Source organism: Montipora capricornis, chromosome 8 (genome assembly GCF_036669925.1).
Source record: "Montipora capricornis isolate CH-2021 chromosome 8, ASM3666992v2, whole genome shotgun sequence".
Taxonomy (NCBI): Eukaryota; Metazoa; Cnidaria; class Anthozoa; order Scleractinia; family Acroporidae; genus Montipora; species Montipora capricornis.
Window position 1 is genome coordinate 13,320,455 of NC_090890.1, and position 12,500 is coordinate 13,332,954.

The following is a 12,500-nucleotide window of genomic DNA, read 5'->3' on the forward strand; positions in this document are numbered from 1 at the left end:
GGAGCCCTCTTCCTCCAATGACGAAGAGAAGCCCCCTCTAGTACCTCAGCTACCCCCAAGCCACGCCGATCCTTACGCACCCGCAGGCCCCCATCAAAGTTTGTGGATTATGTAACGTACCTGAAGCGCTGTCAATACTGACAGGCCACCTCACTCGCTGCGGCCTGCTTCTGCACTACACACGTTCATTTTGTTGTTCTGTTAAGTTAAGTCGCGACATTGTTTTCTCAAAATAAAAGAAGAAGAAGAAGCAGTCACGCTAGTCAGCAGAGCTGATGTTATGTGTGCACCCATCTAACTTGGGGCCTGGTTTTAGCTCTGCCGTCTTGTATTGCTTTGGTTGATCTCGTTCCTGTTTATGAAAGGTCCTTGCAACCATTTTACGTGTTGAGTTTGCTGACGTTACCAACTGGCATTGCATGAATTTAACAGCAAATTCAGTTTGTTGATGAGTGGTTAATTTTTGTTGTTTAATCAAATGGGTACAAAATACAATCAAGTGCCTGTTTGCTAGATAACAAAGGATAGTGGCAGTATAACCTGGAACACACAACGTTTGGAAGTCATCTTGTCCTCATTTTCAAGTGATAAATGTAATGGTCGTTACAAGTTTAAATTAAGTGGTTGTTTATACGTCAGCAAACGAACGATTGGAGTGTTATTGACTTAGCCATTTATGCGAAACATCAAAACCAAGACTTTATCCTCATTCAACAAACGCATCAACCTGGTGACAATGACTTTTACATCGACCACCCACAATTCAAACGATGGCGATTTATTACTTCTGGTTTCAAAAAATCAAAACGTGCAGGTGAGTCAATCGAGTATCTGATGCCAGAATCCTATCAATAAAAGTTAATATCCTTGGTCAACAGCTACTGTTAACATCTTGCTATGCTCCAGACGAATCATACAGTGAACCCAGTAAACAGATCTTCTGGAGGGATTTTAACAAACTTTTATCATTACCTGTCAAAAATGTGAGGCGTATTTTCGGTGGGGACTTTAATGCTACGATAGTACCGAATTCAAAAGAATCTCCAGCTCTACCTGGATTCGGTGAATTTCATCCACCCTCATGTTACGAGCGCACAAAATCCACCTCATTCAATGGGCACGCACTACTTGCCGCCGCCAGACAGTACAAAATGTTCCTGGAACAATCATACTTTAAAAACAGGAGAGCGTGTCATTCTTAAACTTTTTGTTCCAACAACGCCACGAAATACAGGAGGCGATGGGACTGGTTTTTAGTCGATAAAAGCGTACATGCCTACACAGTCAGTTCCCGCAGCCATCGAAATCCAGTTAATTCCGATCACCGCTGTATTATCATTTCCGTCAACTTACCATGCAAATGGTTCCGCAAAGCAACCAAAAAACCACACAAACCGCGTCTCCCAAAGCCAAATTACAGCCTACTCACTAGTGATCCTGATATCCGTCTAAAATATCAACACTCTTTACAACAACAAGCCGAACAAATCAGTTGCTTCTCTGACAATAGCCTAAATAGGATGCATGAAATAATCTCGAACTCACTTCAAACAGCTGCTACCGATACCATACCAGCTTCAAAAGCCAAAATTGAGTCGGAACCATGGGTTACTGAAGAGTACATTTCAGCCAGATTGCAAGCCTATAATTGTAAAGATCCAGCAAATAAAAAATCAAGCATCAAACAGTTACGAGCACTACAGTCCAAGCTTATGAATCGGTACTATCAGAAAAGGAGAAATGAGATTTCAGAAGGCTTTGAAGCCAGAGAGGCTGAGTGTTATTTCCGCCAAGCTAAAGATCTACAAGGCCCGATAAAACACAGGTCCAAAAGCCTCTTTGCACCGAACTCGAGTTTGTACAACATTTTTCTTCACATTTCAAAGATCGCCAATTACCGCTGCCACCCGAGCTAAATCCCGCCGAACTGTTCCTACCTCCTACGCTAGCCGCAGCACCAGAAATCGATGACAGTCCACCTAGTCTAGAAGAAATCCGGACTATAGTTGAAAAATTCAAGCTTCGTAAAGCTGCAGGAAGTGATGATTTAGTTAACAAGCTACTGCGCTATTCAAACGATTGTCCAGATTTTATTCAAATCTTGCACGAGCTAGTAACAGTCATTTGGGAGTCTGCGGATATTCCGGATCAGTGGAGGAGAGCTACAATCAGGACATTGCATAAAAAAGGCAGTCTATCAATTCCAAGCAATTTTCGCCCACTCAGTCTCATCTCAACACTATCGAGAACAGTCACCAAATTATGCCGCAAACGCATAAACGCAAGATAACACCATGTTTTGGATGACTGCCAGTACGGCTTTAAAGAGCACGTTGGAACTGTTGACGCAATTTACTGCTTCAAACAATTGATAAGAAACAAAACTGAGGGGATACACTGCTTATTTCTTGATCTTCGTGGTGCATTCGATCTTCTCTGCCAATCGCAACTACATGAAATTGTTAAAATAATGCTTGGTACTACTAAAATTGCAAAATTAATATTCTACGCGCTTTTCATCAAAACACAACAGCAGCAATCAAATCTGGTACAATGTCGTTCAAACTTGGTTCCAGAGCTTGACAAGGTTCTGACGAAGATCTAAATCTTTTCTGTTTGTTTCTGCAATATGTACTCTCGGTGGTTGAGGCGGAAATCCAGACATCAATTCCTGACGCAGGTGTAAACTTCAATTTTGAAATTCTCAGTGAATGCATTCCGTGTAAACTGCATTCAACGGGTCCTGCTAGCGGTTCTAGGCGTATGTTTAGAATTATGTATGCTGATGATATTGTGTTTTTTGATACAGATGAAACGAGACTCAATAAAGTATTAGTGGTAGAGTCAGTTTTCACAAGATTCGGTCTAGTTATTGCTGAAGATAAAACAAAATCAATGATTTTTCAACCTGAAGCCAGATGAACAACCTGCAACCCTTCACTTTTCAACTGGCGTGCTAGAAAAAGTCAAAAAGTTCAGGGCCTGGTTGTTCAAAAGCCGATTAACGCTAGTCCCAGATTAAAAATTAACCAAGGAGTTTATTTCTCTTCTCCTAAATGCTGTTCAACGCTGATGTTTGGCAAAACTTTACATCAGAAGAAGTCAATCTTGAAAAACAAAAGTAAACGAAACAATTTTTCACCAAAAAGTTAATCGGCTTTCGAACAACAGGGCCCAGATATTTAGGATATCACGTATCTTCAGATTCTCCAGCACTATTTCTAGACATGCAAATCCAAGCAGCATTCACAGCATTTAACTCAAACCGACGTGCACTTACCAACCGCAATATCAGCCTCCCAGCCCGTGTTTCACTACTTGACAGTTTAGTGCGCTCAAGGCTTCTATATTCAGTCCAAGCATGGAATTTAACCCAGCTGGAAAAAGAGCGACTCGACATGATCAGCTTCTTACGTAAGATATGCCAAAAAAGACCCACAAAATGGCGATTATAGTTTCATTATCTCTAATCAAAAGTTATACGAGATAACCTGTACAGTTCCACTTCAAGACTTCATTGATAAACAATTCCTAAAGTTCCAAGGCTATGTTACCCATCTTCAAAACAACAAACTCCAAAAACAGCTCCAATTTATGATTCCCGAGGTTAAAAACACACAGAATCTTTGGAATAAATGTGGCAAATTACTAGGAGGTTACGATGGTATTCAAACTAGATGAGTCATGCAGTCTAGAGCAATACAATACAATACAATACAATACAATACAATATTCTTTATTTTGAGAGGGTAATACATGATTAACCCAGTAATGAGTTTTCTAACACATGGCCCTCTGTATATACCACAGAAGACAGACCACAACACCGGGAACTACATGCCCTACTCTTTGCGACAAGTGTGCGGGTTCTTTTACGTCCCACAGGATTATGAACATTGAAGGATTGTGAGACGGGACCTCCGGCTTATCGTCCTTATCCGAGAAGACTAGAGAGTCTAACCATTTGCAGATGTAATTACAAAGGCAGCACTTTCTCCTCAGTTATTTAAAGACCCTGAGTCCCTTCGTCCGGCCAGAGTTGAACTCCCGACCTCCGGCGTGACAGCCCGGTGCTGAACCAACTGAACCACCGGTGCGCGGTTCAAAATTCGGACAAGCTATTGATTCGCGGTATGGAACTCGCAGAACAAAGCAAGCCAAGTGAAACACTTCTCCCGGCTAATTATCATTGTCATTGTCATTGAAAACATGCGCAACCAATGTGCACGAGTTTTAGTGTTCACAATCGGACTCAATTAACGCAAAAGTATTTGTTAGAACACTTAATCGCCTGCATTCATTTGTTGGCTGATGTTATAAACAACCACTTAATTTAAACTGGAAAAGACCATTACATTTATCACTTGAAAATGAAGTCAAGATGGCTTAGAAATGTCGTGTAATATCGCTGATTTTTGTAATCAAATGTATTTCAAAAAGTTCTATACTTCATATACTGTAAATGTGCAAGAATTACTCTATTATTTTGTATTCCAATTTTCAGAGAAGAAGGAGGGTAATGGAAGAATCTGAAAAGTTGACAGCATCTTTAAACAGGTAAAGCTAAATCAGTTCTTGTGATTGGAAAGAATTTCTTGCTTTCAACTTCCTTCTTGACTGATTGGGCTGAAGATCTTGAGACACTGGAAGAATTTCTTGGTTGCATTGACCTCCAATACAGCCTCCACCCATTGATTTTACTCTAGAAATGGTGCCTTCACTCAGGGGAGTCACCAATTAGGACCAGTTGGCTCTGAACCGAAAAAATCTGATCATGTTTGCAAGGTGTTGATTGTGAAATAAAGAAATAAATTCTAAAATATTGATGTTTTTTTTTTGTTTTCTTGTGTTCTGCTTTTGTAACGTTCATTTTACATTATTAATATCAGCAAAGTATGTTCGCGTCATTACAAGGCTTGTTATCCATTTTTATTGAGTCACTGGCAGGTCCTCTAAGAAACAATAGTATTTCATGATTTCCTCAATGTCCAAACTGAGGAGCAAAACTTAAAAGTTAAAGAGGGTGCAACAATGCTGTTTTTACCCAAGTGTGACTCCAATTTTTTTCTAAGGTTAGTGAAACCATTCTCTCCTCAGACGCTCCCCAGTTGATGAGTAAAATAGTCTGCTGTTATACAGAGTTAATTCTGTCAAGTCTCACTCCCATCTCACAGTGGGTTAATGGAGGGGCATAGTTTTTACTGGTTAATTAACTCATTCATTCCTCAGGCACCCCAGGACGCCCCCAGTTGACAAATAAAATTGTCTGGCATTAGACAATAAAATTTGAGTCACTCCCAGGAATCAATGGGTTAAGATTAGATTAACTATGCATTGTATGCAGTTTGTATCCTTCTTTGTTGATAGCATGCTTAATGAGAACTCAGATGTTGCAGAAGTCGAGCACATGCTGCATTTTAATGGCACTGAAATCAACAAAGAAGAGGAGAAGCTGGCTCAGTATGCTCTATGGGTGGAAAAATATACCCCAAGATACTTCACTGAACTGCTTAGTGATGACGTAAGCATAACATTTAACAAGGATAATTATTATTGTTAACTGATATTTGAAGACGACACTATCAACAAGAACGCAAAAGTCTTTAGTTTTCAAGGAGAATATTGTGTCTAAATCATGTCCACGGGGAATACTACACTTTATATACAATGAGTGCAAATACAAATACAATAAGCTTTTAATCTGTACAATGCTTAGCAGATACACAGAATGAATTGATTCTTGTCTGTTGTGTCTTCAGTGTTAGATGGTTGGTACATCAGAGGAAATGTAAAGGTCCAGCCAAATACGGGTAGACACAACAAATAAACACTTGGACACAAAAAAATGCTTTTCTTTGCTTGTCCTTTGCAGGCTATCAATCGAACATTACTGAAATGGTTGAAACTTTGGGATAAAGTTGTATTTGGTAAGGGACAGGACAAGGAAAACAAGGGAAGACCTGAGCAGACTAAAAAACCGAAACCAAACTTCGCAAAAAACTATAAAAAGCAAGGAAGTGGAGTCCAAGAAGAAGGGGACTGGAAGGTAAATCGTTTTTTTTTTTTTGTTTAAATAAACATGATAGCAAGTCACATTGTCTTCAGTAGACATGGTCACACGGCAGCACAAATAAGTAATTTATTACTGGTAAATAACAAGAACAACATTAAGGTAGCACCAGGGCAAAAAGCCTTTGTTGCATCTCTTCTCCGTGTTCCCAAAGCACTTGTGTGAGAGGAGAAGGAGATTTTGCCTTTAAAAATGTAGTTATCAATTATCGAGCTGTCAGTTTATTATGCTTTCAGATAACCAAAATTTGCATTACTTCTTGCGAGAATTTGGACAGTAATACTAATTTTGCAAACTGACACGGACTTTCTTTAACAGGTGATGAGGTCAACATGTACTGGTATTTGTTACCCTCCACCATCAATTTAGTACAAACATACAATGTTAGTTGGTGTTACTATTTTGGCCTGTAGTTTTTCTAGAGAATGGCCATCCATACTACCTGCGAAGGTTGTTTTCTACAGTGTAGACATTGCTGCACTTCCATAGAAAGCATTATTGTTATTGTCTTGTATTGCTGAATCCTTATAGTGCCCAAAAGGTGACCTTTGTTACTGTGTCAATTAATGAAATGTCAGTCAACACTTTTGGTAAGGACATACTGTAGTACTTTTTTATTCTATCGTTTCTAGGAAATTGATGTAACTGGTCGTCCTGTTTATAAGGTTTGTAGCCACTGTGACATGTGCACTTCTCTTAATTAGCCAAAAACCGAAAGTGGATTGAAAAGAAAGATATGGCAAGCAAATGTTGTTTATGGTTATTTTTGGCATACAATGTAGGACATTTAACTAGATAAACTAACCTGAAGGGCATGCTCTCTCTTTCTCTTCTCTAGTTTTTGCCAAGTAAAGAAAACTTGTTTGGACCTTGCTACAGTCGTGCCTGTTAAAAAGCTGTATTTTAGTTAAAATTCTTTTGGGAAGAGGGCGTAAATGAGCAGTGGCCTCTTTTTTGAGATATGAAAAGGAAGCTGTGAGATAAAGTTTGTGACAGGGTTCGTGCTACTCCTTGAAGTCCTTTAGAAGCCCTAGAATTTAATTTTGGAGTAAAAGGGTGCTTGAAAAGCCCTTGAGAAAAAGGACTTTGTGTGAAACTGCTTGAAAGCTCCTTGAATTTTGGCTTGGGTGAAAATTGTAGAGATTGCATTATGCTAGGAGTAAATGATGATCATGCTTAGATAAAGAGACCTTTCAAAAATTGAGCAAATTGACTATTGGGGAAAGACTAAATGCAAAACTTAAAATGCCTGTGCGTGCATCGAACTGGAAGGAGTCTGATAACAAGAGCTTGACTGGGAAACTTAACACAGACGAGATAAAATGACAAAGAAGATACTTCCAATTTTCAGAAAGGGGCAGAATGGTCATTTTTCTATGTTTTCTTCATGTTTTCCCATACAGTGTGCACCTGAAGGGTGGCTCAGTTAAAAATTAAACATACGTTACACTGAGTTTTAAACCTGTTAACTGGCTGTTTTCATCTCAAGGAATCTGCAAACAAACTGCGGCGTTTCTAAAACGAGGGTAAGGGTAAGGATACGAATACAGAAAGTATCCTAAAAATGCATAAAAGCTAACCTTAAACTTTTGTTTAGGCCTAATTAGGCCTAAGGTTAGCTTTTATGCATGTTTAGGATACTTTTTGTATTTGTATCCTTACCCTTACCCTGACCCTTGGTCTTACCCTTACCCTCGTTTTAGAAACGCCAAACAAACTGGACTACCAACCAGTGTGACCGGCCCTTAACATGATTCCTTTGCAGCAAGGGGCAAAAGAGACTGAGCATGTTTTTCAGGGTGGTGAACCCTCACAAACTATCAATTTTTTGTAAGGTGTTTACTAGCAATGAGTAATGCAGTGTCTGAATACATTACCAAGTGTAATCTGTGCATTTTCTGTACAACATTTTCCATAGGTGGCACTGCTTTGTGGTCCCCCTGGTCTTGGTAAAACCACCCTTGCCCATGTTATTGCTCGACATGCTGGATACAATGTAGTGGAGATGAATGCAAGGTGAGATAGTGATAAGTAATCCGACTCACTGCTTTACTGTTACAGGTACATGAGCTATAATTTGAGCTTATGCACTCCTAAATTGCCTATCACCTCTTAGTTTCCACATTTGTTCCTTTTGTTGGCGTTGTCGAGTTGCCAGGACATATTTATCAAGCACAGCTCGGAGATAGCCTTAACAGCCTTTAATCTGAATAAGTTTCCATAAGTTGAGATTACACGTTGGAACTGGAAACCTTGGCTACATCTGCCTGTTCGATTCAATCAGTTCAGTGCCTTCTGCACAATTCACTAGAAGTAGAAACAGTTCCAATAAGGAAACAAACTAAAGTAGTCATAAAATCGTCTCACCGGAAAGAAGACATTATAACACTTACACAAGTGTGGGTCCTCAGAGTCAATTGCAGCTTTTATGTGAGAAAATACATTCGTAAGCAAACTAGAACTGTACTCTCACTAAACAAACATGACCGACTTAACAAGGTCGTTGAAAGGGCTGAAAAGGCCTATGGGAAGTCACAGGACTCCCAACAATAATAATAACACCTTTAAAGGGCCCCTAACCCCAAAATATTTTTTTTGCTAAAGTGAATCTTTGCACCTGTTCGAAACGCATTGCAGCAATTTTTTCCCTTTTCTAACAAATCCTGCCATTTTATAGGCTTCGAAAGTTGCGAAAATCCAAGCATCTTTTGTTCGCAACCAAGTCAGAAGGGGAGTGGGTCTATTCCTGACTTGACGTCACAATCTACTTTGCATGCATGTTTACAAATAGTTAATTCAATGTAAATCACTTTGTAAATCACTTTGACGTCAACTCAGGAATAGACCCACTCCCCTTCTTACTCGGTCGTGAACAAAAGATGCTTGGATTTTTGCAACTTTCCAAGCCTGCAAAATGGCAGGACTTGTTAGAAAAAGGATGAAATGGCCACAATGCGTTTCGAACAGGTGCAAAGATTCATTTTAGCAAAAAAAATATTTTGGGGTTAGGGGCACTTAAAACTTTGAAAGGGTGACCACCAATTCGCTTACTCGACCGCAATTTCACAGTCAAACAAAGCAGCTCTCAACTGGGCATACATTTAACACAAAAAGCCTATAAATGGAAGGGATTTGTTTTGTGTGGACAGTCGCCACAGTAATGATAAGTTCAGTTCCTAAAGAAGCAAATAGCCGGCCACAAAACCGCGAAAAGACAAACGATTGTTCCCTGTTGGTTATTTTGCCTCAAATCGCAGGTTGGAGCTTATCAAACTGCTTTTCAAAGTCTTCTCTGGCCAAAAAGAAACTGTCGCAAACGTTGCTTACAAGTGCATTTGTTGCAGATAAATGTGCTGCAATCCAATATAAATTTATACAGCGTCAAGAGTTTAGTTGTAATATGTCTGACAACATAGACCATGATGACAAGAATACTCCCTATGCAATGATGTCTGCTGTAAGCTTGAATGGCGATGTGGTATGTGATTGTTGAAATATGCCAGAATCTCTGTCAACACGGAATTGCAAATGTTGGGAGTTTTAAAAAAATGTGAGAGAGTGAGGCATGCATTAAGATGGAAACATTAAGGTTAAGTATTTTCTTTCTCACTCTACATTTATTTTTCTCAGCTTTTAACGGTGTTCTTCATTGAAATTTTCTGTTCTCCTCGGCTTTTCTTTAGGCTTTCTTCGCTTAAATTTCTCCAATTTTGTTGCCTCTTATCTAGTGCTCTTTCCTTCTCTTTATTCCGTTGCTCCTCACTAATAGTGTGAAATACTTGACAACAAGTTCCTAAAGTAAGGACGTTTTTGAACGCAACGACAATGCCCACACCATTTCTTGTGTTATTTCCCGCCAAGAAAATATAGCATACCCCTTCTGCTGACGGGCTGACACCTGATTCCCTTCCCTTCCCTGCAAAGAGTGTATGGCTGGGCGTACGCTGATATCACAACCAAAATTTCTTCGGATAGATAGTTTACCAAATTTTCTTAGCTATAATAATAATAATAATAATAATAATGATGATAATAATTTAACAGAACGAATAGTTTCAATTTTTTGTAAACAGCTTTGTGTAATTTCATTTTCACATATTTCGCTTTGTCAGCCCTAGCATTCCTTAACACCTACAAACTCATTGTATTTCTAGCCATAGATTCCTTTGTATAATCCTGCTTTTGCACCTTCGCCTTCTTATATATGCAGATCAGCTAGTTTTTTCGTCACCTGCTTGTTATAAAGTTAGCATTTCTTAGTTTTAGGGCGGTTCTGTTTTGGCATTTTCTTTCGGTTTCGGTTTGAAAACAGAAGACAGAAATTAAAGGGTTTTTTTTTTTGGCATTTCGTTCGGCCAATAATAATAATAATAATAATAATAATGATAATAATAATAAAAACAAGATATGTCGGTGTCACTTACAATAACCTATGTAAAAGTTGAAAATCTAAATGCATATATATAAAACTGTAAGTTTGAGGGATTGCCCCTTTAGCTAAATAGCCAGACATTGAGATTGTAAATTCCATACTTATTATTTAAAAATATCAATTTAATTTAACAATATCAACAAAATTCTCATTAAGAGACATTCCTGTTATGCATATTACAAGGATTGCTCCTTGTATAGTTTTAAGGTTCTCGGAATGAAAGATTTTTGTTGTCTATTTGTCTTGGAAAGAGGTACATGGGTGCGACTTTTGTTTCTTATACCCCTTTCACACCAAAGCTTTAACATGTTTCAATCGTGTTTTAATAAACTTGTTTTATTAAACTGCCTGCTCACACCACAGGCACGTTTAACAAAACATGTCTAAAGCGGTGTTTTAAAAAACTACCTTGACGAGGTTGTTTATCTTTTGTGTTTAATTAAACACATGCAAAATGGCGGCCGCGAAAAAAACCTTGCAGCAGAGTTTGGCAGAACAGAGAGACCATGTTGTTACATGTACTTCAGACGTTGGGCAACGAAAATATACAAACAAAACTTTTATCCTGTACAAGAAAGAAGCCTACAGGGCAAGAAATCAGCTCATTTCTACTTGACGGGACAAATTAAACATAAATCACATGTTTCATATCTTTCTGTTGAAATCAAGAAGGTACCTTAAGGCACAAGTGCAGCTTTGTGTTTTAGTTAAGTAACATGTAGTTTGTCTTTCACTAATGTTCGTATTAAGTTGTCTTGTTTCCATTTATTTAGTCTTTTTTGCAAATTTGTTGAAATGTTTCTTGGGTTCTTCCTCCAAGTTGCAAAGGTCATACCTTGACCTTTAGTTGGTTTTACCTTTCTACTATGCTTCAATTATCAATTTAGTTGTATCCTAAGCCTTTAATTTTCAGCCTACGAAAATAATTAATTTGTTTGTAGAAAATAAATATTTGGAACTTTCCATCATCTTTAATGTTTGATCTCCGTAAAGTACTTTCTCAAGTTCTTTTTCACATCTGGATTTATCCTGATAGTCACCAAAGCCACATGCATATGCCGATCATCACCAGATTCTTTCATTCTGGGACCGATCCTGTAGCTTTCGATTATTGTACAGTATATGTAGAGAAGTACCTTGTTGGTATCGAGCCAATAGCATACTAGTAAACAAAAATGCACCAAGTCGTAGTCATCGGTAAGACTAATGACGTCTTTTCATTTCTTGTGAAAAATTCCACTGAAAATTCTGCATAGAGAATAGGCATACTTTTCATAGTCACATATTTGCTATATGTAAGAAAGTAAATGAAATCAATTCAATGGAATGTTGAAATTTCGCAAATTAATCACAAGAGACACTAACAATAATAACAAGATGCCTATAAGGGCATATCTGTGGGATACACAAATTGTCCAGTTACAGTAAACTACAACTACGGGTAAACTTTGGAAAATGGCAAGAGATTACCAGAAAGATAAATCTGTAATTTAACTAGAAGGTACAATGTATTTATTGTAAAAACAGTTGTTACTCCTTTAAGACCCGAGGGGGCTAACAGACGATTTGACTGCTGAGATAGCTAGAGTTAAACAAAGGCGTTAAAATGGGTATACTTATCCAAATTTAGTTTGTGCATTTTACTATCTTGCTGCCATAAACAATAGTTACTATTAAATTGTCATTGTCCGCTCAAAACTTTTGCTTGTTACATTGTATATCGCTTGCCTGATGACAATGTCAATTACAAGAATTAACCTTTAACATGAAACTGTTTCTTCATTTCATTTCCCACAATCAGAACATCCGTGTATACAACCCCATTTAAATGTTTGTAAAATCACTACCGTTTGCACCCTGTATCTTCCATCTAAGCTAGAAAAGCAAATTTTTGCTCCTTTGCATTAAAAATACCTTACACACACCGTTAACAACCAATTCTGTAATTGATTGTTTTTGTGGGGCACAGCCAAGACGTGCACTCTTCATGCAAGGGAA

General features: G+C 38.3%; 1 protein-coding gene across 1 annotated transcript in view; it reads left to right on the top strand.

The window, feature by feature from the left end:
• Positions 1–12,500, top strand: part of LOC138060355 (chromosome transmission fidelity protein 18 homolog) — a 93,691-nt gene that overhangs the window by 28,542 nt on the left and 52,649 nt on the right. Inside the window, exons 5-9 of the mRNA XM_068906113.1 lie at positions 4,505–4,557; positions 5,368–5,521; positions 5,873–6,046; positions 6,703–6,735; positions 7,989–8,086. Of these exons, the coding sequence (XP_068762214.1) occupies positions 4,505–4,557; positions 5,368–5,521; positions 5,873–6,046; positions 6,703–6,735; positions 7,989–8,086 (512 nt within the window). The remainder of the gene's footprint in view (positions 1–4,504; positions 4,558–5,367; positions 5,522–5,872; positions 6,047–6,702; positions 6,736–7,988; positions 8,087–12,500) is intronic.